This window comes from Macadamia integrifolia, chromosome 8, assembly GCF_013358625.1.
Source record: "Macadamia integrifolia cultivar HAES 741 chromosome 8, SCU_Mint_v3, whole genome shotgun sequence".
Classification (NCBI taxonomy): Eukaryota; Viridiplantae; Streptophyta; class Magnoliopsida; order Proteales; family Proteaceae; genus Macadamia; species Macadamia integrifolia.
Genome location: NC_056564.1, coordinates 15,848,601 through 15,872,872, shown reverse-complemented (window position 1 = coordinate 15,872,872; position 24,272 = coordinate 15,848,601). Strand labels below are relative to the sequence as shown.

The window sequence follows — 24,272 nt, the reverse complement described above, 5'->3', positions numbered from 1 at the left end:
CCCCCCCCCCCAAAAAGAAAAACCATGAATATCTTGCACTAGGGTGTCTCACCCCATTGCGATCACCGCTTGAGTTGGTGACTTGTGTCCCCATCCACATCCCCATCATCATTACAGACATGACAAAGGAAAATATCTCAAAGGCGAAGTCACACCCTTGAACGACTCAATCAGCGGAGGTTGGAGCGCTAGTAACCCTTCTGCTGTGAAGAAATCAAGTAAGTGCACCCCCAGGGTTTCCGCCATTGAAATCAGAGCTTCATTCTACAGCTAGGACTGGAAAGTGGGCTCATTATTACCGGGGTGTAGAAGAAATTGTGGCGAATCTCTCTCTCGTGTGCACTCTCTGTTCTTAAGGAAACCACTGTCGATCGATGCCGTAAAGCCATTGTAAGTGTCTGTCACACACCACCACACCCCCGACTTACCCTCGCTCACCCAAATCTCTACCCATCCCCCAAATCTCGCCCTACCCCCATTTCTCTTCCTCCCCCAACGCTCTCTCCTCCAAGGGTCAGATAAAAAAAAGTAAGATTTTACCATCCTCCATTCTGACATTATTCCATTCTCTTCCCCCAAAGATCGTCTAAAAAAAACAAAAAATAAGTTCGGACTTCAAACCCCACTCACTCCCTGCGACTCACCTCAGACCTTCGTTCCATCCCCATCCCCATCCCCAACACTCCGGCCCAATCTCCACTACCCCTCCAAGAAGCCCATGTACCCCAAGTGGCCTAGGGACAAAGGCCACTCCAGCAACACCGTGACAGTCAAGACTTTATCAGGCAATCACACACACCACCATGGTAAGATTCTCTAGACACAGTTTGGTGGAGTTGATCAGTTACCTTTTTACCATCCTGATAAGATCTTCCTTGATGCAATTTGGTAGGAACCCTGTTAACCACTTACTTCTTCGAGAATTGTTGTGTATACTGTCTTCGAGCTATTTATTCCTTTCTATGCACATGAAATCTTGATATATTTATTTCTTCTTTAAGACTTAATGTGTATACTGTTTTTGAGCTATTTATTCCAAACTATGCACATGGAATCTTGAGATACTTAATATTATGCTTTGTATGATCACCTCTTTGCTTTGCTTGATTATACACCTATTCTTGTTTGCTGAGATTGCATATCGTATTGTCTTTAGACCAGGTGTATGTGCCATGTGCTTTATTTTTATTGATGAAAATGCATGTGTAATGTATTAGATGGCCCCCTCACTATATATTATTGCATATACTTATTTTATATAAACTTTTTTTATATTGGTGTATCAGGTTGGCAACCGGCATCTTAATATAATCAGCCAATCACCTTTTGCATGAATCCTATTGTTTTTTAATTATCTTTTTTTTTTTCCCCCACTTACAATCATGCCCTATCGTCATCTTACTAGTGCATCCCCCGTAAGCGAAGTGCCACATCGACACCTGGATGCGGTGATAAGTACGCAAGAGTAAGTGCATGTAAAGAATCTAGCCCATAAGCGTAGGGTTAGACTAGCATCCTGGAACAATGGTTCCTTAATGGGTAAGAATATAGAGTTGATAGATGTTATGAGGAGAAGAAGGATTAACATTGCTTGTATTCAAGAAACTAAGATGGAAGGGTAAAAAGGTTAAGACATTGGATGACTTCAAACTTTGGTATTCAGAAGATCAAAGTAATAGAAGTGGAGTAGGTAAAGTAGTGGACAAAGATCTAAAGAATGATGTAGTGGATCTCAAACAAATTGGAGATAGGATTTAAGCCATCAAGCTTGTGTTAGAGAAATAGGGGATCAATACTATTAGTGCTTATGCACCCCAAGTAGGATTGGATGAAAGTGGTATAATATAAATTTGGATACACATGAATAGTTTAGTGCAAGGTTTTAGTCAAGGTGAGAAGATTATTACAGAAGGTGACTTGAGCGGACATGTTGGAAGATATTATAGAGGATATGAAGATGTATATGGAGGATACGAAGTTGGGGAGAGGAATGAAGAAGGGACCTCAGTCTAGACTTTGTGATAGCTTATGATTTATCAATTGCAAACACTTTCTTCCAAAAAAAGAGGTGCCTATAGTTACAAACAGAAGTGGGCAGCATTCCAGACAAATAGATCACTTCCTAACTAGAAGGTCCAACGGATTGTTTTGTAAGGATTGTAAGGTTATACCTAGGGAGAGCCTAACCTCTCAATATAGATTAGTGGTCTTGGATATCTGCCCTCAGTACATAGAAACTTAAGATAGGGAGCTTATCTGCCCTATGGTAAGTTAGGGGAGATTAAAAAGGAGATACCTTGGATTCATTTACTAGCAAAGTGGTCAAACAAGGGAAGTGGGACTTTGAGAGAGACACCAACACGATATGGACTGAGATAACGGCCTATACTAAGAAGGTCGCTAAAGAAGTTCTAGGGGAATCAAATGGTGTCCATCTAGCTCCGAGGGAGACTTGGTGGCAAATGTGGAGGTCGAGGCAGCCATTAAGACAAAGAAATATGGTTTTAAGACTTGGCAAGGGACTAAAGAGATATAATGCTGCCAGAAATGAAGTTAGGAAGATTGTGGGGAAAGCAAACCCGAAGAAATACAATATACCAAGTCAGCCTTACTCTCACCTTTGGCCTAAGAAGGTGCTTGGATGACCCTAACAACAACTTAGCCTTACCCAACTAAATGGATCGGCTATATGGATCTGTAAAAAAAAAAAAAAACACAACACCACCTCAGAAACATCCCACCTAAATAGGGTCAGCTACGTGGATCCTTGCCCTCCAAACAACTCTATTTGAGGCCATACTAGAGTCAAGCCCTAAACTCTACCCCTTCTTAGGTCCAACGCGACAGCACGCATTGTTTGATGCAAGAAAGGTGGCTGACTACCTTAGCTGCCTAGGCGTGGCCTTGTGATAGCACCCCTTATATTATATCAGTTTTTTGACACTTAATGCAATTACGTTGATTTATATTTATTGCTTTAATTTTATTTTTTTATGAATATACTTATATTATATCCTATGTTTTGTTTATTATATGTTATTTTTCTCATATTAGTACATTACTAGCATAATTATTATATTGCATTGATATGGCTTCTATGTTGCATATAAGCATAACTAAATATAACTTATATTGCTATATTACATAGACTGCACACCTAGGGCGCCTAGGCGGCCCTCCAACTCCTTGGGTCACCTAGTCACCTTGAAAACTATGTTGAAAAGCATTATACATATAATGATATAATACACGAGTATATTATTGGATGTCAATGTCTCAGCTGTGCATTGCATGATATATCAAAAGCATTGTTGTACCTTCGTCTGAAACCGATTCGGGTCTAACTTGATGTAGATCCCCATCATGGGCTACAATATCACAGGAGGAAGAAGCAGCCATCGAACCAGCCTTTGGGCTGAGTTCGACCCACCCCTCAGGCCAGCATAGGAAGCTCCATTAGTTTCCTATTTTAGTAGTTTGTTTACACTTTTAGGAAGTTCTAGGTTTCTAATTTGCCTTGGTTGCTATTTTGAATTAGTTTCTATTTTCATTAGTAATGGGGACATCAAGACGTACAACCGAAGGAAGAAGAAGACCCAACCTTCTTTGTGGTTGGAGGATTAGAAAGAGGAAGAAAAAAAGAAAGAAGAGGAAGGCTCAGTCCAGCCTTCCCAGCGCTGGATCGAGTCCTCTCCTTCCTTTCTTTGTCAAGATTGTGTGGCCCCCACCAAATCTGATATGTAATTTTAATTCCTAGGATTTTGCCAAGATTGTGTGGCCCCCACCAAATCTGATTTGTTAGTAGTTTTATTTCCTAGGATTTTGTTTATTTAGGTCATTGAGTTAAATAGGAAACTAAATAACATTCCTATTTGTTTTTTTAGGAAGCTTCTTTATTTCTGAGATTATGTTACTAGATTAGCCTTTTTCTTTTTAGTAACTATCCTATTATTTATGTAAGGCCATTGGCCACAATGGGAATGAATGAAGAATATTGAAGGCCAAACAGCCCCCAAACCTCCCCCCCACGATTTCTCTCTCTCCCCTCTCCCTCCTCTCATCTCTCACTCTCGGCCTCCCTCTGTTTCACGCCTCCTCTCTCTCTCACGGCTCTCTCTCTTTCTCTCTCTCTCTCTCTCTCTCTCTCTCTCTCTCTCTCTCTCTCTCTCTCACCCTCTGTCTCTCGGTTACTGCTCTTGCTGTATCCACTATTGTGAGCTGTTGAAAGCTCCCTCACTCACGCAAGCTCCATCGGCAATAACAAGGATCACTACACAGCAAGCTGGATTTTCTTCATCAACCAAGGTTGGACTGCAACTCTTTATTTTGGGAGGACTTCGACTTCTTCTTTACTCCTCAGACCAGGACAGCAACAAGGTAACTAATTAAACTAAACCCCTCCCACCTCCATATATCCATGTTACATGTTGCAACCCATTAACATTGAAACCAACCCATGCCCTTTTGCTTATGTCTATTTTTACCCATTGTTTTAAGACATTTCGTCACTGTTATATTTCCAAAACCTTTGCTGATTTTTCTATTTTAGTTGGCTGTTAGAGGACATTGATTGTTTGCATATCCTATTTGGTGTTTGGATTGATTTGTGCTGAACCTAACATTCGTATGACGTTTGTTCCCTTCCCCATGTCCCCACTTGAAGCTTAAGTAAGAGTTTATGTGTTTTTCCGCCTAGATTAATATTGTTTTTTGCTACTTTGTTTATTAGTCTCATTCTATTTTGCATGTTCAATCTTGTTTGTTGAGTTTCTTTTGTCCTATCTACCCAAGTCCCTTGAGTTGACCCTACCTAGTTAGTTAATCTTATAGGAGACCTAGTCACCTAGGAACCCCCTACATCAATTAGTTTCCTAATTGGAGTCAAACTTCTATTATTGTAACTTCAAACCTCTATATAAAGAGAGTCTGCTGTAGACACTAGACACAAACCAGTATTGAAGTAATGAAGTTTGTTGCAGTTTTTGCCTGCTCCCTCTCCTGAGAAAGAAAGACAAACAGTTGGGATAGCTGTGAGTGAGATACCCAGGCTGAGATAGCCATTCTCACCCACATCTATCTTATTGAACATCTTCTTTCTTTTTCTTTTCTGTTTTCTGTTTTCTGTTGTTGCTTGCTGTGAGGGAAGTGTGAGTGGATTAATTCACATCTATTTGAAGACATAACACCAGGATCAAAACCTGTGGAAGACCAGTTCAGATCCGCAAGGCAGATTGCAGGTTGTTAGGGGCCTTAGGGCTTGAGTCCAATCGGCTGGGTTCTTTTCTCCTAATCTGTTCAGCACTTTCGAAGACCCTTTGGAGGGTTTGAAGATCATCTCAACTCTCAAGGGGCACCTTCGACCAGGGTTTCACCCGTCACTCAGCCAGGTTCCAACCGCAGGGTTTCTCCCTGTTCTAGCCGACACTCAGTTCTGCCTGGGTATCAATTTCTGCTGCTGGTTTTGTTGCTGGTTTATTTCCTTCTGATTGCAAGTAATTATTTGCTTATTTCTGGCTCTTGTTTCCCTTGTTTCCCTTGTTTCCTACTCCTATTTCTGTTTTCTGTTAAGACTGATTTGAGGGTTCACATTTGAATTGGTTTGGGCTTTAATATCTTGGAAGTTTGTTTACCTAGTCTAACCTACTTCTACATTGTCTAACTCTTTGTTACCATAACAAATGCCAAGAGGAACTTGTTTTATGAGGATTTTTACCCATCTTACCAGGTCATACAAATGCAGCCCAAAGAATTGATCTAATTAAGTGGACAAAGGCTTACTCCATATTTGTGAAGCATAAAATGAATTTTCAAATATAAATGTTTCATTATCCTCCAGCTCAACATCTACTTATCCCCTAAAAAGTTAAACTTAGTGGATAATGGTTTAAGTAACTGTTTAAAGTAAGATTAATGAATACCTGGATCATATTAACTCAAGAGATAATGATTTTAGTAACTAGGTAAAGCAAGGACAATGAATTCCAGGACCATACTATTACAACTGCCTATGACTTAATTGTAATTAAATGATGTGTACCATCTTTGACTGATGAACTTCCCAACAAAGACAACAAAATGTGAAGAAATAATTGACATCATGGCTTTATATGTTTCAACATACCAAGAAAAAGACAATTCTTCCTGGAAGGTAGCCGCTAATATTGTTCACCTGAATCAACAGATAAGATTCTCAATATACCTTAGGATCATAGATAATAAGGGAAAAAATTAATTAGATGGAATCTGTACTTGGAAATACAATAAGTCATGCAAACATCCATACAATGTTTCACTCTAGATAAATAAACATCACCATCCCCCCACCCCCGCCCACAAAAAAAAAAGGAAAGAGAAGGAGAATAAAAGAAAATAAAATCTTCAATATTAAATAGAATTCATCCAAAAGAAACAGATGACTTGCACAACAAAGTCGAAGTGCTTGATAGCCAATGACATAAAACTTTATTCCCTTAAAAACTTAATTGAGGGGTTGGAACGAGCTTCATTTAGCCCAAAACTCAGAAGACTTGGACTAAAATTGATTCCTTTTGAGTATTTGAATTTGGCATGGATACCACAGCTATTAGATGACATTATACTTGTTGATAAGAAGTTCCTACTCGAGCATGATTAAGAATATTGTAAGTTGAAAACCAAAATTTATCTCTATCAGTTCACATATCCACGTTAAGATTTTAAATAATCAGACAGGAACACTTAAATATATCAGTCAAGTCCCTGTATGAATCCGGATCGAGGCATTATTTGGGTATGGAAACCTGCTTTTTTACCAATACTGGGATAAGCGAGTAGATCATTCATTTAAGTTTAGGGCTATCCACCTAATTAAATCTTCAGAGGACTTTCAGTTTAACATTGACTTTGCCGGGGATAACAAACCTGCAGTTAAAGGTCCACGAAATTAAAAGTAAACTAGGTATCATTTCCAAGCCTAAACAGAAGCCAGCCAACAACAAATTCATTCATAACCTAGAAAACTGAACTAACTGATGAGTACCAGAAAACACAAAAGGAAAATAAGAGTATTTGAAAGAGAGAGAGAGAGAGAGAGAGAGAGAGAGAATATGTTTCCCACAAATAGATCAGAGGTTTCTCATCAAATTAGAGGGTAAAAGACCATCTCTTAAACCCTGAACATAAAATTTCATCAACAAAAATCACATTAAATCTGCCTGGGGATACAGCCCTACTCTGTATCACTTTTTCTAAATTTGCAATAAAATTGTATGTTACTTATCAAACGGACCCATTAGGACTAAATATTTATAACATTTGATCCCATTACAACAGAATTCATTAAGAAAAAAGAAGCCCATAACCAAAAAATAGGCCATTTTGAAAATACAGCCGCAGCTGTTTGAGTCCAACACAGCCATGGGGTGTTGAATGGCAAATCCCAAATATAGGATCTGGAGACTTTAGGTATTACATATATATATATTGAATAATTGCTAGCTCTTTTGACAGGCCCAAATAATGCAAGTGCCAATCATTCTTTAAATGAGTATTAGTTTAAACATCTAATATGGGTAGTCAGGTTTTATAATAAGGACACAAGTCTGGAATTTGATAACAACCACTATTGGACCAATCAATATAAAACATTTACAGTTCAATACACTCATTCAAAAGCCCAATTATGGATATTGCAACTTGTTGGAGCATTTGGACAAAATACAAGAATTTTTTAAGCATAAGCAGGAGACAGCCAACCTGGTTTTCAAGGTCTAAAGAATGGTGCCGTCAAGGTGTTCAATGAACCAAAGTTTAGAGGAATGAATATAGTTTCTATTTGGGATGGGTGAGAGGCTTTTGTTAATGATTAAAGTTTTGTAAGAGTGGGGATTTTTGCGCTTAATGTAAAGGGGATAGCTCTTTGTAGAGGACTCATTGAGCCATACCTAGTGATTAGTGTATCCCTAGGTGTGCAGGTGTTCTTCTTTATCATACTTTAATACAATTATCTTGTCTTCTAAGAGGAACAGAAGTTACTTGCATTGGCGATTTGAAGCGAAAACCAACAGAGTGGCAGCAGAGACCAGGTAAGTACCAGACTTGCAACGAAAATCAGGTTCTTTTGCAAGTGACCAGACCATAGTTGGTAAGGCGTCCAGGTGCCTTGGTCGACTTCTTGGTGTCACACTGTTTTTGGGCTCTCTCCAATGCCTTGGGTCACCTAGACATCGTGCCAACTATGGACCAGACACCTTGAGCATCAGGGAGCACTTTGTTGCCAAGGCAATATCTTGACTACTGTGCTCCCTCTACTCCTCGCTGACGTCTGCCTCTGCCTCCTCTTCTCGTCTCCAGCATCTGCCTCTCTTCCTCCTCCTCCTTGTTTCAGCCTTTCTTCCCTCCAACCTCAACCTAAAGTGGGACCAGACTTGGAGGATGACACCTCCCCCACCCCGAGTCCATGGCACAAATCCATGTACGTGCAGAATCTCTGTCCACATGCACGGAGATGCAATTCGGCTGGGGAAATGCCAATCCTAGTAACATAGATCAAGAGTCACGTGCTTATGATCTTAAAACAATTCAATATAAAAAACACTTACTACCTACTGCAACCTGATTCAAGTGGAATTTCAATTTTCATCAGTCTGATAAGTAAGATTGAGACAATGCAATTACAACCAAAAAAGCATACCAATCATAAACTTGTCTACCCGCTTCAATCCAATCCAAGACTATACAACAATCAAGAAACCTAATGAAAGATGTATTACGGAAAGACATTGTTCGTGAAAGCCATAGCACATGAAGATTGACCATGTCTGCATACAAATAAAGAGAGAAAACTTACCTGTATCTGACCACCTTGTCCACTAGCCATATCAATCATCTTGATGTATGACCCTTCTTCTACTGGTTCATAAACCTGGCAAGGACATACAGGTTAGAGCTAGTGTACATGAAACCGAACCCCCACAGAAATGCAACCATGCCACCAGGAAACAGCATTACCAGTGGGGATAAGAAACGCCAGAAACTAGACACTGCATGACACAATCTGGAAAAAAAAGCCTAGAATATGTCATTCTGAGATCACCAACTGTAATGGGCACTTGGCACATCTGAGAAGGCACCGGAAGGTGTCTTATTTTATTGTCATACCCAGTTGTGCCAGTTACAACCGTCTGGTCATGATAAATGATATCCTAACTCTCAAGTCTTATCATTCTCCGAATCATTTAGTCCTCTACTCCCCCACCCCAAGGTGGGGATGCCGGGCATTGGATCTCAATCACATTCATAAAGCCAACTCAACTCAGCCTTATCCCAACCAAATGGGGTCGGCTACATGGATCCTATTTCTCCAATCAGTTCTATTCAAAGCCATACAAGAATCCAATCATAAGCTCTACATGTCCTTCCTCACCACTTCTTCTATGTATATTTTAGGCCTACCTCTAGCTCTTTTAGCTCCTTCGATTTACAATAAATCACTTCTCCGCATTGGACCATTCAAAGGCCTCCGTTGCACATGTCCATGCCACCTCAGACGAGTTTCCCCCAACTTATCATGAACAAGGGCAACACCCAGGTTTGCTCTAATTTGTTCATTCTTTATTTTATCTCTTCTAGTTTTACCACTTGTCTGTCGTAAAATCCTCATTTCTGCCACATTAAGTTTGCTTAAGTGTTTTTCCTTTATTGCCCAATATTCACCCCATACGTTTTTTGGCCATATAACTAGTCTATAGAATTTTCCTTCTGAGTTTTTAAAGAGATACATCGATCACACAACACTCCTGATGCACCCCCTCAATTTCATCCACCCTATTCTAATTCTGTGAATAATATCATCCTCTATTTATCCTTCTATATTCAAGAGTGAACCTAGGTATCTAAAGTTAGCACTTTGTTGTAATTTCCTATCATCAATTTTCACCACCCCCCTCTTTGTCCTACTGTTACTAAGTTACGCATCATGATCATGTACTTTGTTTTTGTTCTACTTATCGTTAAACCTATTGATTCCAAGGTTGATCTCCATTAATCTAACTTGGCATTCATCCCAGCATTTGTTTCATCCACCAAAACAATATCATCTGCAAAAAACATACACCAAGGGATATGATCTTGAATATCTCTAGTCAACCCACCCAAGATTAGTGCAAACAAAGGCTAAGAACTGAACCTTAGTGTAATCCAACTGTTACTGGGAACTCACTACCATGTCCCCTCAATTCTTACACTAGTCACTGCATCATGATACATATCTTTAATTATGTCCACATATTGACTTGAAACACTTTTCTTCTCTAGAACTTGCCAAATTAAATCTCTGGGAACTATATCACAAGATTTTTCTAAACCAATAAAGACTATATGAAGATATCTCTTATATGCTCTAAATCTTTCCATTATTCTCCTAAGAAAATAGATAGCTTCTGTGGTTGATTTCCCTGGCATAAAACCAAATCGGTTATCTGAAACATTAGTTTCTTGTCTCAGACGTACTTCACAATTACTTTCTCCCATAATTTCATAAAATGGCTCATAAGTTAATTCCTCCATAATTATTACAGCTTTGAATATCACCTTTATTTTTATAAATTGGTACCACAATGCTGATTCATAAAGCCAAGTGTTGTACTATTTTAGCAGCACACAATATCAAATCCTTAGAAATAATCGTGTAACTAAATCCAATAACAACGATATTGTAATTGGAAGTAGGGCACTCTACATGATGTGTATCCAATTCCCCATATGCCTTTTGAAACCTAGACACCTAAAGCCTATACACATACCAATGCATCACTGATAAAGAGTGATACACATAACAATGTATCACCAATGAAGAGTGTGAGACAATCACCTTCTCATAATTTGCCAGTCGTGCTTTGAAATCTCGCAGTCCAGCTTCAAAATCTGGCCTGCATAGAACAACAAATACTTTCACTACTCCATCAAAATAAGCATGTCATGCAAAATGAGCTTTATGTCCAAAGATGTTAATCAAGACAAAAAAGGATTTATCCCAAAACAGCAAAAGCTATGCACCATACTCACTCTTCAGCATAGTCAGGACTTTGTTGAATTTTAAGGCGTATATTTCTTTCAATGATGCGCTCATCATTGCATATTGTCTCCAGAAATATAATCTGTATGGAACAACAGAAAATGTAGTTCAAAGTTAGAACCATAAAATCCCATTTGCTCTTTTCTCATGTTAATTCAAAAACTTCTAATGGGCACCTATACAAAATCCTAAGGGCTAGACTGAAAAAAATCTGTATCTGATTACTGCAACTTCCATATAGAAAGTTTAATCAACTTATAAATCAAGAGAAAAAAAAAATTTGATTTTGACACTGCTGAATTTTGGACAAAACAATCTGTTTAGAGATCCTTTTTTTTTTTTTCGCAAGTATCTTTTCTAAATGTTAACCTAAGCAAGCATCCATTATGACATGCTTTGTAACAAATAAAGCCTCTATGCATTAAGGAAAAAATATATATAAGTCAGAACATACAGTAGTCAACATAATGAATCCACCCACACTCTACTAGAAGTCTAGAATTACCAAGAGCCAGCAAGGATTTGGCAAAAAAAAGAAGAATGAGGGGTCATCTTTCTCTCCCCCACCACAGTATGAATACACTGATTAAAGTTTATGAATTTTTTTTTTTTTATGAATAAATAATTCATTACCAAGAGAATAATATACAAGGGGAAAAGAGGGGGCCAAAAAGGAGCAAACCCAAAGGGGGCTAAGCCCCAAACAAGCTAGCTAGGGGATACATCAATTTGGGGGGGGGGGGGAGGCCCTACGATACAACAATGAGCCTGTTCCTTGGGGTGTCACGAACCAGGCGGAAGCGCAGAAATCTGAATTTGGAAGTAACATCAAAATAGATGGCTTTCCAAATCCCTTCGAAGGAACGGGAGTTGGAGGTCCATCTACGAAGATTACGGTTCATCCAAAGATGATTGATGGTGACGCAAAAAGCGAGCTTTCCGATTGTGTCACAAATGGTGGAACCACTAAAAGTCATGTCAATCCAAATCCATTCCTGGGGGAGGGGGAGTATGGGATAGGGGGAAGGCCAGCAAGAGTGAAGGACCTTCTTCCAAATGGAAGTAGAAAAGGGGCAAGAGAAGAAGAGATGGTCAACATCTTCCGTACCATTCCAGCACAAACAACAGGAGGTGGGGACTTGGATGTGGCAGTAGTTAAGGAAAGCCTGCATAGGGAGGCAGTAGGAGAGGGCTCACCAGACGGTGAAACTATGACGAGGGATGTGCCCTTTAAACCAGATGATATTTCACCAAGGAAAGCCTGCGTAGGGAGGCAGTAGGAGAGGGTCTTTGGAGCGAATGAAGTCCCAAGTAGAGGCAGAAGAGAATAGGCCCAAGGAGGAGGGCAACCAATTAACCTTTTCAAACTTAGTTTTTTCTTGTTTATTGTTTGCTCTTCTTCTTTTACTCTCTTTTGTTAGCAAGTTTTCTTTGTGAAACCAGTTCAACCAAACATTATGGTAGTTGCAATATTCCACTCTATGCAAGGCAATGTCTCAGTTAACTCATAATAAGTTGTCATAACTGTTAAATTCTCCTTTTTAGCTAAATGACTACTAACAATAATGCCAACAATAATAACAACGTCAATAAGAGTAAATTTAAAAATAAACTATTGCTATAAGAAAAAAACTCAAATATTGTCAAACAAAGTCAAATATCTAAGATATATCTCAGGAAGACTCTAGGGTCAGCCTACCAACAGTGAACATGCAGTGGGTGAACCACCACAAAGTGACCCATACCAAGGAGATATTCATCAAAGAACAACCAAACCCATGGATGATCATAACCCATTCAAGTTTTTTTTCCAGGACACAATGCATGCTGTCCAAAGAATATGATATAAGAGATAGCTATAATTATCCATAAATTTGGTCATGTTGAGTATCTCCTTAATTTCAATCCATAAATTGTAGTGAATATTCCCTCTGGACTGCTGATCCTCTTGGTAGACAATCGACATGGTCCACCTGACAGCTATATTACAAACATTCTTGGAAATTTCTGAGCTGATAATGCTACCTTGCATTTCCCTTCAGCCATCTTCATTAGCATATTCCTCCGTGCCCTGCTACTGTTTGTGGCATCAAATATTCCAACCTACAACCCATTCGGAGCAAGTAAGAACAAAAGGACTACAATAATCATCACAAAGTTAAACATAATAGCACTTTACCTGGCCACCTTCTTGCATCCAAGATATCATATCATCCATTGCCAAAGCTGCTACCTAGTGGCATTTGATATATTAAGACTATGTGCAAGGCAAAAAATGTTAATCAGGCATTAGTATTACAACCTACAGCAATCATCTTAGACTCTATAGTAAATCAAAAACTTACTACGGAAAAAAGGAGACTCCAAGGAACAAGTGGATCCTTTTCAAAGGTAATATAAATCATCTGATACATAATACAAAACTACTGTCTTCATAAAGCTTCTATACTACTACAACTGAGAAAACCCTAATTATATACTTGAGAGCTAAACCTTAATCCTACCACTACCATTATTAAACCCTCTCCTGGACAGCTTTTGCATCACTTTGTATCAGGCTTTAGGTTCAATGTTGTATACTTGAATGCATAAAATTACTGTGCCCACAGACAGACAAATAGACTACAGGATAATTTGATGCAAATTCACCTCATTGCGCGCCTCTATGCCTTCTGCATTGTCAGCTCGAAAAAAATCAGCAGACTGCACCAAGAGAAGTTTAAACTTTTTAAATCTCTCATTTACAAATAAGCAAGGCCATAAAAAAGAGAAAACTCTTAGAAAAAAAAAAATTATGAGCCAGTCAAATGTCAAGATGAAACAAATCCAAAAGGAAATATTAATTTTAAAAAGAAATAGGATTTTATGTTATGCATAGTCAGAATTTTCTTACATATAGCACTAGCTTTCTCCTTTTCATTCAAACTTCCTTTACACACCACAAAAATATATCCTCTTAGGAATCTCATCTCTATCCAGAAACTCTATCATACTCGGAGCCCATACAATGGTATTTTCACAAAGCTAAACCCACATTTTTTTAACAGGAATAGGGAAACTCAATTTCTTATCAGATGTCCGCAAAAAAATAGAGGGAGAAAGTGAAAAACTGAAAATCGCAAGTGCAACGTCACACTGAAAGTTATGCAAATATGAATCACAAATGAATCAGGTATTTCCCAAAGGTTCAGATAGTTTGCCATACCTGATTCGTTCCATGCTTGAGGCGACGATACTGTTAAAACCAAGATTTGAATCTCATCAAATTTTGTGATGGTTAAGCACTAAGGGGCAAAAAGAATTATTGTATAAAGAGAGAAAATAACCTTCCCAACATTGAAGTGTTTAGTATCATGACCCAACCAACGGAGGTATCTTGTAAGTTTTGCAGCAGTAAAGGTCTTGCCTCGGGCTGGTAATCCAACCTAAGACATTAGCAACTTCTTAGGAGAAATTTTTAGCAAAGAATCACCATGGCCCAGTTCTCACAATGTTTAGCTATGTGATTTATAGAAAATACACAATGAAAGATGAGTAGAAATCAAATTCACACATATACCATAGTATCCCTTGTAGAAATACCCAGAGCCAACCAGTAAAAATAAAACTCATGCAAGTAACTCTATGACGAACTTAGCACCATACATTCCAGTCCCACACTCCCACCAAATTAACACCGAAATAAAGGGGGAAATTCAGAAAGAATGACATATCACAAATGGTAAAATACCAGAACAATTGTCAGGTGTCTATCCTCCTTAGGTCCAAGCATCTGATCAGCAATAGCCGCAGCTGCAACAGCTCCAGCAGCTGCTGGCATTGCATTCTGACAATTGGAAGAAAGGAGAACATTAGAACATCACAAGATTTTCAAATTAAACTTCCTCATGAAATATCATCTGTGGGGGGGGGGGGGGGAGGGAGGAGAAAAACTTCGCAGTCTTGTACAAACCTTGGTTTCAGAATCCAGATTCAGATCCATAGTGAAAGTAGTTTGACTAGCTGATTTAACTTGTCTTGGAGATCCCACACCCCGATCCACAAAGAGGCCCCTGTGACCCTCCTGCTTTTGCATGGATGAAAATGTTCCCACTGACTTTGACTCAACCATACCAGATGGAGAATAGAATTTGGAAGGATCTGGAACAACGACTTCCATTTCCTAAGCAAAAGACCAAATAGTCAGATCAATGGATCCATAAATGCATGAAATCAACAGATAAAAAACATGGTAGCAGAAGACAAAAAGTGCTCCTATTTCACTATCGATGGTAAAAAGAAAAGGAATAATAATATGCTTCATCAAATTTGATGAAAAAAAAATCAGGAACATTGATCCAGCACCTTTGGCTTGGAAAGAGACAAGGAAAGAAAAGGGAAAATATGGAGATAAGAGAAACAAAACCACCAACTGTCAATCTACAGCCAGATTAGATTTCTTTCATGAGGATCACCAATTGAGTAGCAATACCAATTATAGATGCGCCATAAGACTATAAACTTAAGATTTTTGTCCTAATTAAAATTTCTAGGTTCACCATTTTCCTTTTAAGAAAGATCAGCCCAACTTTTTAAATTGTACTGTTTTTTCGTAAATATGGTGAGCATATCTCTGATATAGCATACAAATTAGCAGGAAGGGTTACCAGGATAAACCTTTCTAGTAGTAGGCTGATCAACTGAAACACTACCAGCCCTATTTGAGAGTGAAACACTGCTTGAGCCATCACTGTTCGAAAATATCCCAGAACAAGTCAGTGACCTTGGAGTCTCTGCCATGTTAGCTGCATAAACCAGGCCTGAGGTTGCAGAGGTCACTGGAGCTGGAACAACATAATGTTCCAGATCAAGCTCTAAACTTGCTGTGGAACCATTCTGCATAAAAAATGGAAGAAGTAAGCGAAAATTCTTAGTTAAGTCCAATAAGAAGCAAAAATATTTTACACGCACATACAAATACAAAGAGTAAGTATTTCTGTTCCCCAGGAAAAGTAACAGAATCTATTCAGCAAAAAGGGAAAAAAAAATTACAGAGCTGTCCCTCCAATTAACAGCAAAAGAAATTCATACCATATTTACACTTTATCCACAGAATTTTGAACGTATTTCCATTCTTCCAACCGGAAAATAAATCCATGATTGTCCTGAAAAACCATCTTCCACAAGTTGATGATGTTAGAGATATTAGTTATGTTGCTCTACCTGTATGCTAGAAGTAGACCTTGTAGTATCAGTCTCAGTTTGAACACTATGGGCTCTAGCTCCCCCTTTACGTTCACCACGAGCACCACTAGATCCACCACGCATGTCAGGGGGGCGTCCATGAAGAACCCAGCATCTCTCTTTGATGTGCCCAGATTTCCCATAATGATCACATCGTCTGTCATCTCCACGAGGTGGCCCTTGACCTCTGCCACCACCACGCCAACCTCTCTGAGAGCTAGTAGTAAGAGCAGACCGCTCAAGAGGGGGGCAGGTTCCATGGCCACTGGCTTGGTCTCCTCACTCTGCAGATAGCTACACATTTCATCAAGGGATGAAAGAGGAGACCGGCCCAAGATTTGTATCCGGATTGGCTCATACTCGGGATTCAAACCACCAAGCAAGATAAGAACATGTTCCTTCTCAAGCGTTTGATAAACCTTAGTTTAATTGTCAGGATTGGATAGTTGGAGGTCCCTATAGTGATCATACTCTTCCCAGAGACTAATTATAGTGTTGTAGTACGCAGAAACGGTCCTATCCCCTTGCTTCATGGCAGTGACCTTTTGGAGTACTAGATAAACTTTAGTCGAGTCACCCACACGGTCAAAAGTTTTGGTAACACTGTCCCAAATGTTCTTGGCAGTCTCTTTTCTCATAAACCTTCTTCCAATCTTAGGTTTCATAGAAAATATCAGCTATGTCATAACAATGGAGTTTTCAGTTTCCCATTTTGGATATGATGGGTCACTTGGGTTAGGAGCTTTAATGATACCTATAACATACTCGAGCTTTCCCCTACTCCGCAAGGAAAGTTTCACAAAATGAGCCCCAATCTAAGTAATTTGTGTTGTCCAACTTCAACATTGAAATTTGAGTATTTGGGTTATCAAAAGTCATATGAGTAGGTTGAGCAGAACTACTTGATGCACTGGCTGAAACATCTCCAAAGAGGGCACCAAGTCCACCATCATCAGACATGTTATAGAAAAGGGGTCATACACAACGTGGGGAGTTACACACTCTATCCAAATTTTCCTTCCCAAAACCAGAAACAATTTTCTAGCAAGCAAACCAAGCATATACTTCAAAGAGATTTACACCACCCACCTTCTTCAAGGTATAGGATCATAACATAGGAGCTTAATAGCCCTAAACATCATACCTTACAAACACATAGCAATTGGAAGCATCTTAGGCCACATTTTAGAGGTAAAAATATCCAAAAAAAGGGCTGGTGGTACCCTATTTTCAATAAAGAAGTGAGTTGTGGAGGCTTGAAGCGAGGCCAAGAGGGGTGATAATACACCCTAGGGCGACCCCAATAGACCTGATTTCAGCTCCAAAGCTAACCAGATAAGAGAGAAAGAGAAAAAAGGAACCAGGGCTGGTGGTGAGCTTACCTAGGCCTGATATTGCTTATTGCAACCTTCAAGTGCCTCTTTCTTCAAAGTGAAACTTCTCTTGGTATCTCCATGGTATCCTTGCATGCCTCTCTCAAGATTTCTTCAATCTTCTCACATAGAAGCCTTGTCCTTGGAACCCCTTTGTAACCTAGGTTTCCAAAGAGAAAATAAGGAGAGGAGACTTGTAGCTCGACTCTCAAACCATGCGTACAGCTCTGATACCAAATTAGAATATAAGGATGGGAAAGAACAATGAGATGAGAGTTGGAGAAGAAGACGAAGAGGAGGAAGATGAAGAAGAAGAAGAAGAAGAGGCGATGGAATGGTGGAATCGTGTGTAGAGAGTGAAATCTCTCTTACACAAATATATTGCTTCACTAATATATTTACAAGTAATTACACACACCTCCCTAGGGAGGTAAAAGGGAAAAAATAAAATATAACATGACTAGTTCCCAAACTACCCTTAGAGCAACAAAACTAATATCTCTAACAGATGAGGGCCAAATATCTATAGCAAAGCTATATATAAGAGCAGTGCGCAGTCAATTGATTAATGGGGAAGGGATAGCTACCTTTAGATTGTCAAAAAGAAAGGAGGTGCCAAATGTAAAGACCACAAGGGCAAAGAAAGGGTGATGACAAAGCTATGTTAAAGTTTGGGGTTGAAGAACAACGAGTCTTTATTATCACTGACAAAAGAAGAGTTCATCAATTGTAAGAGAAAAGGAATAAATTTAAAAGATAAGGGAACGTAATATTCGTATTGCTCAGAAGCTGAAACTGAATCAGAAAAAAAAGGCAAGGAGTCACCAATATCAATAGCATCTCTTGCAACCAATATATAGCTTGATGCATAACATAACACTATTTCAGAATCTGGTATTGCAATAAGCTTTCTGTTCATACAGTTCCAACTTCCAACCAAAGCTGGGACCATTGTTGCATGGAGGAAACAAGTGGCTTGAAATTTATCTCACCAAATACTGCTCAACAAAATGTAAAAACGGTTAAATACTTTTTTGGGATTGAGTTCCCTGTCCGGCTGTGTAGTGTACATTAGCACCTCCCTTTGTGTGTGTGTGTGTGTGTGTCTCTCTCTCTCCTCCCACAAAAGGGGGCAGGTATGTCATTTCATAGGAGGGAGGAGAGAGAAAGACACAGAGAGGTGCTAGAGTATGCTACACAACCTGGCAACATTCTTTCTCTCATATTTTTTTATAATTTAATTTTGTATTTCAATGTTAAGTTTTGTAGCCTAAAAAGAGGGGCGTACCCAGTGCACAAGGCTCCTGCCACTGCGAGGGATAAATATAGAGTTTTTTTTTTTTTTTTTTGGGGGGGGGGGGTGTGGTTGTTGGATGAGATTTGGTCACTGCTGCCCAGTCCTGAATAAACACCTGCACAGAACATCCTTAACAAAGTGGATGCAATGAAACTCAATGAGCTATCTAACTTTAACCTCCGCACTGCTTCCTGAGCTTGTGTAAATAATTTAGGTGCTCCTCTCCTTCGATGAGCATCAAAACACCAAGTAAACTGGCATTGCACTATAACCAACCCAAGAATATGACAAGTGTACCGCACCCGCCTAGGAGATCGGTGAGGTGTCCTCACCAAGAATACGGCAAGTACCAGGGGATTTACGAAATCAGTGAGGGTGTGCAAATTTTAGTCCAACATCGTCTGGGGGAGGCTATTGGGAAAGTTAATAACCTCTAGCCTCCTTAACATGGCACAACGCATTTTAAAGCCTTGAACCCCAAGAGGAAAAATATTATGCCAAGGTTAATGGAGTCGGGGTGTCACAGGTGGTATCAGAGCAGACCCTGACAACCTGTGGGGCCACGTCACGCCTAAGAATACGCAAGTGTACCAAACCCGCCTGAGAGATCGGTGAGGTGACCTCACAAAGAATACGGTAAATACCAGGGGTTTTGATAAATCAGTGAGGCGTGCGAACTTTAATCCTACATCGCCTAGGGAGAGATTGCAAGGCTAATTGATAACTTCTAACCTCCTTAAACATGGCATAATGCGTTTTAAATCCTTGAGGCCTGTGGGCCAAAGAGGGCAATGTTGTGCCAAGGTTAATGGGGTTGGGGCGTTACACAAATTATGAACAGGACAAAGTTCACCTACAAACATAAGATCCTCATAAAAAAACCACCCTCAAGAAATGGTATCAGACTCCCCTTAAAAAAGAAAAATGCATAAATAGATGGTTAACTAATTCAGTGTCCTCATGAAGAAAGAGGTCCCCCCCCCCCACCAAAAAAGTTCCTTTAAAATTTTAGGCTATGTTTGGTTGCAAAGGGAATTAAAGGGATGGGAAGTGAAATTTCCATACTTAAAAAAGAAGTGTTTGTAATCATTACCCCATGTGGCTATACCATTAACTTCAAATCATTCCATCTTTGGTTATAAAATTTTCTTTTACTTTGCATCCAAAACCCTTTGCTATAATATGTAAAATGTATCATTACTAAATCTGGTTAAAACCATTAACTTCAAATCATTCCATATTTGGTTATGAAAAAACCCTTTACTCTACATCAAAAACCTTTTGCTACAATATATATATAATAAAAATTACATGTAAAATATTATTATTAAATACGGTTAAGAAAATTAAGTAGTTTATATAATCACATGTCATTGCAAATATTTCTTTCTTAAGTATAAAAATTTCACTTCCCTTCCCTTTAAATTCTCCTTGCAACCAAACAGAGCCTTAAGGAAAACTTTATAGGACAGCCATACAACTAGACATGGTGTATGGTGCAGAATGTTGGAAAATTAAGAAACATCACATAGATGAACTTAGCTAGTTGGACTAAGATGTTGAGATGGATGAGTGGTAAAACTAGGAAGGATAAAATAAATAATAAATAAATTTGAACTGATTTGGGAGTAGCTACAATAAATGATAAAATGCGAGAAAATCATTTGAGGTGGCATGGCCATGTACAACGGAAGCCTTTAGATGCTCTAATTAGGAAGAGTGCTTTGATTCACAATGAAGGAGCTAAGAGAGCCAGTATGGCTTTGAATAGAGTTGATTGGAGGGTGAGGATCCATGTAGCCGACCCAATTTAGTTGGGATAAGGCTGAGTTGAGGTGCCATCCCATTTGTCTCTACTCTCTATTCTCCAGCCTTAAATATTCTTTTTTGATGAATCCCGTGGATGACACATATAATCCAAGTCTCTTTCTCCAAATCTAAGAAACTACATAAACCAAAAGTTTCTACGAGCAGGAAAAAAAAGGGCATTTGGAACAACTTGCTGTAATTGCATCCATTTTGGCTCATTAATTATTCCTACAAATGACCAAATGCAAAAGACTCCTTTGGCAGTTTGTCCATGAAACTATTTTCTCAAGCAAGCTCCATTCCTCTCCTTCAACTTCAAAATACTTATCACTCACTTATCTATCAAATAAAGATTTATTAATTACTCTTTGTTTGCCCTTTGTTTTACAGCCTCTTCCAATTGACCAAATGATTACTCCGTTCCCCCCTCCCCACAAGGCCACTAATGTAGACCATCGGGATTTGTTGAACATCTTAGCTAATTCAGCCAACAAAACCCAGAGATCAGTAGTGCTGTGTTCTTATGAAGGAATTTTCATTGACAAGGTGAAGTAAGGGCTGTAGTGGGTCTAGGCTAGGACTGGTGGTTGTCGCTTGTAATGACGTTGTAGGTTGTTTCCTTCATCAAAAAAAAGTTTCCAGCAATAGAACAGGCTCAAACAGAAGCAGAACTAAAAGCAGATCCAGTCAAAGAGCTAATAGATCCAAAACAAAGAGTTTGATTCTACTGTTGAAGAGGAAGAGAAACCCCCTCCCCCCCAAAAAAAAATCCTCCTCCAGAAAAAGAAATGAAGGGGTGAAAGGAAAGATATTTGGAGATTTTTAGTATTATTTTTTAGGGTAGTTATTCTCACAAAATAATGAACATCACTTCCAGGTTCCTATCTGCTTGTGAAGAAGCTTCCCCACACTTGGATTCCTCAATGCTACAAATTGAGGTTACCATGAAGGAGACTTATGTATTAAAATAGTCATCTTCCTTGTTTTCCATGACACTCATGAATGTCCCTGTCAAATTGCTTGAAAGACTGATCCTGTCATTTTTTTATCCCTTCCTTTTTGATGGGCAATGAAGAACAGTATTACCAAGAAAGGAAAAATGATGTATACGTATAAAGAAGCCAGAAAATGCCAGAAGGACTTTCTAACAAATCTCACAACCAATAGCTTTTCAAGCAAGAAACCTACCAAAGAACAACTCCTAAAAATCCATCATCTAATTCTGTAATAATTTCCAAGAATAACAACCATTCAAATTCAAATCTGGAGCAAGAAATAACCACCAACAAACAGCTCTCCAGAGGAAAAAGAAACTGGCCATTCTATAGCAGTATAGCACTCTTCTCAACTTAAACAAGATAGCCTTGAGAAGGATACACAATGATAAACTTACATAAGTTTTAAGACCAGAGAGAATTTGAAAATATTAGAGAATGCCGCCTTTCAAGTTCAACAAGCATAATTCATCAACTTTTAGGTATTATCTGCAGATCAGGATAGGATCGACTACACTATCTTCCTCATTAGAACACTCCTCCCAATGATTCCTAAGGATTTCTGCTTTTGAAGGACAGATTCATTTGTGATGAGAACAGCAAGGTAAGAGCACTCACAGATAAAACAGTAGAAAAATGATGGGCAAGTGGGGGTAATCTCAATGGATATGGTTAGCACTTGTCAGAAAACAGATGTGTTGTATGTCTGACTGCAGTTGAGAATATATTAACAATTGTAATAGTAACATTAATGACATTATGGATTGAGAGTTGCTAGCAGCAACCAACTACAACCATTTAAATAATGCTCTTCTTCAGGTCTTATGATCCAAAATGTTCTCATTTATGGAACTTAATATGTTCAACATCATTTCCTTTCCTTTGTCATAGTGATAACCCATGATTCCTTTGGTTGATAGGTGATAACATCTAAGTTTTGTAACTTAAACTCCAAGATTACTCATGTCAAATAAGAATAGAGTCAATGTGTAAGCAAAATGATTCCTCTGTTCACAATCTATTCAAAATATAATTGAGTTCGACTTTACTCTATTCACGGATGAATGCTCATTGCTATAGAATGGCCCATATGAGCAAGTAGAGCGACAAGAGAACTAACCCAGACCTGAAAACTAAAATAGAAACATAGTTCTACTACCTCAACACCTGTATCTGGTGCTGCATTGATGCTAATATCTGGAATTCCACGAACAGTGGAAGGCTGAAGATTCTCCTGATAAGCTCTCCAACTAGCCGCAAGATCGAAAGGAGAAACCTTGTCAGCTTTGATAAAGACACGATACTCAAGCACCTCATCGCCATTAAGCCTGAACAGAGCCTCCCTGGCATCTCCTTGCAAGGAACCCCCAGCTAGCAGTCGGTGTGGTCCCTCCTCAACAATACAAGGCGCAATACTGTACTTCGGCTTCAAAAGAAACTTGAAATCCAGAGTTTCTACAGTCATACATGATACATACAATTGGATTAATTGGAGAGAGAGAGAGAGAGAGAGAGAGAGGGAAACGAATAAAAAGCAAAGGGGAACAGCTTACCGTGGTTTGGAGGAACAACGAAACTTAATTCCCACATTGAGGTCGACTCTCGCTCCATCGAGAGCTGGAAAATTCCAAGAGAAATTGAAGTTAGGGATAAGCTTCTGAATTCAGAGAGATAAAATAGAGGCAATGAATTCGAAACTGAAATGAGAGAAATAGGGTACAGCTTTAGAAGAATCCCAAGAACCGACGAGAGGGACTGAACCGTAAACATGAGGGATTAGATCTTTTTTGAGTTTGTAATTCTCCATTTTCAAGGAAACGTAGAGTTGCCCACCAGCATGTTCCAGGTTGTCTTCTCGCTCTTCGCCGCCATGAAAACTACCAGGATTCTTTGAAGCTCCTGTCCCCATTGCCAAATCAGTTTCTTGAAAACTTTCACTACTTCGATTATCTGTGTCTGTTAGAGAATTTCAGTTGCATTTATAGGCTTCGTTAAGGTCTTATCTTCATCTCCACCTGTCATTTAATTCGATTTCTTCTTTTTCTTTTTGTGGACTGAGAAAGAAGAAGACCGGTGGAGATTAAATAAAAGGGACTGAGAAGTGAGAAAGCTAAAGCCAAGGAAGAGAGCGAAGAAGATAACACTCTGGTTGGTGAGGTTGATGAGACACGACAGAGCATCGCAGCCTCGCAGGGGTGCTGCCCTAACCATTGGATGAACGAGTGAGATACAATAATGATGTTGTCCCAGTAATATTGAGACACGTATGAAGACACACGATACATCATACACGTCGGACGCACTGAATATATGACGGCCTCGGCCTGCAGTACTGTACTCGGCAAGCGAACATAAGTCATTGAAGGGCTGACGCACTATGTGGCTTGCGCTTGGGTTGGGAGTAGGACTCGGAGACTAGGGAGTCTTGGGAGGCCGTCCATAGATTTCAATTTACACAGTTACCGTGGATTCTGGTAGATAAGGAGCGTTCCAGACGCAGCGGTCCCCTGGCCCTGAAATCG

At 39.2% G+C, this 24,272-nt stretch overlaps 1 protein-coding gene across 4 annotated transcripts in view; it reads right to left on the bottom strand.

Moving 5' to 3' along the window:
* LOC122087254 (6-phosphofructo-2-kinase/fructose-2,6-bisphosphatase-like) overlaps positions 1-23,903 on the bottom strand; it is a 28,618-nt gene extending 4,715 nt beyond the window's left edge. Inside the window, exons 1-16 of one of the 4 annotated variants that reach the window (XR_006142726.1) lie at positions 23,471-23,903; positions 23,304-23,367; positions 22,910-23,205; positions 15,710-15,928; positions 15,006-15,215; positions 14,784-14,879; positions 14,380-14,478; positions 14,259-14,288; positions 13,703-13,756; positions 13,233-13,286; positions 13,079-13,156; positions 11,044-11,135; positions 10,850-10,907; positions 8,828-8,902; positions 8,072-8,513; positions 6,151-6,169 (exon numbers count right to left, since the gene is read on the bottom strand). Coding sequence is in view for 3 of the 4 variants with exons in the window: in XM_042656320.1 (XP_042512254.1) it covers positions 6,122-6,169; positions 8,828-8,902; positions 10,850-10,907; positions 11,044-11,135; positions 13,079-13,156; positions 13,233-13,286; positions 13,703-13,756; positions 14,259-14,288; positions 14,380-14,478; positions 14,784-14,879; positions 15,006-15,215; positions 15,710-15,928; positions 22,910-23,205; positions 23,304-23,367; positions 23,471-23,659 (1,662 nt within the window). In the remaining variant the exon portion in view is untranslated. Of the gene's footprint in view, positions 1-6,121; positions 6,170-8,071; positions 8,514-8,827; positions 8,903-10,849; positions 10,908-11,043; positions 11,136-13,078; positions 13,157-13,232; positions 13,287-13,702; positions 13,757-14,258; positions 14,289-14,379; positions 14,479-14,783; positions 14,880-15,005; positions 15,216-15,709; positions 15,929-22,909; positions 23,206-23,303; positions 23,368-23,470 lie in introns of those variants that run through there. The other 3 variants (XM_042656322.1, XM_042656320.1, XM_042656321.1) reach the window with 3 other exon arrangements.
* Positions 23,904-24,272: the final 369 nt, after the last annotated feature.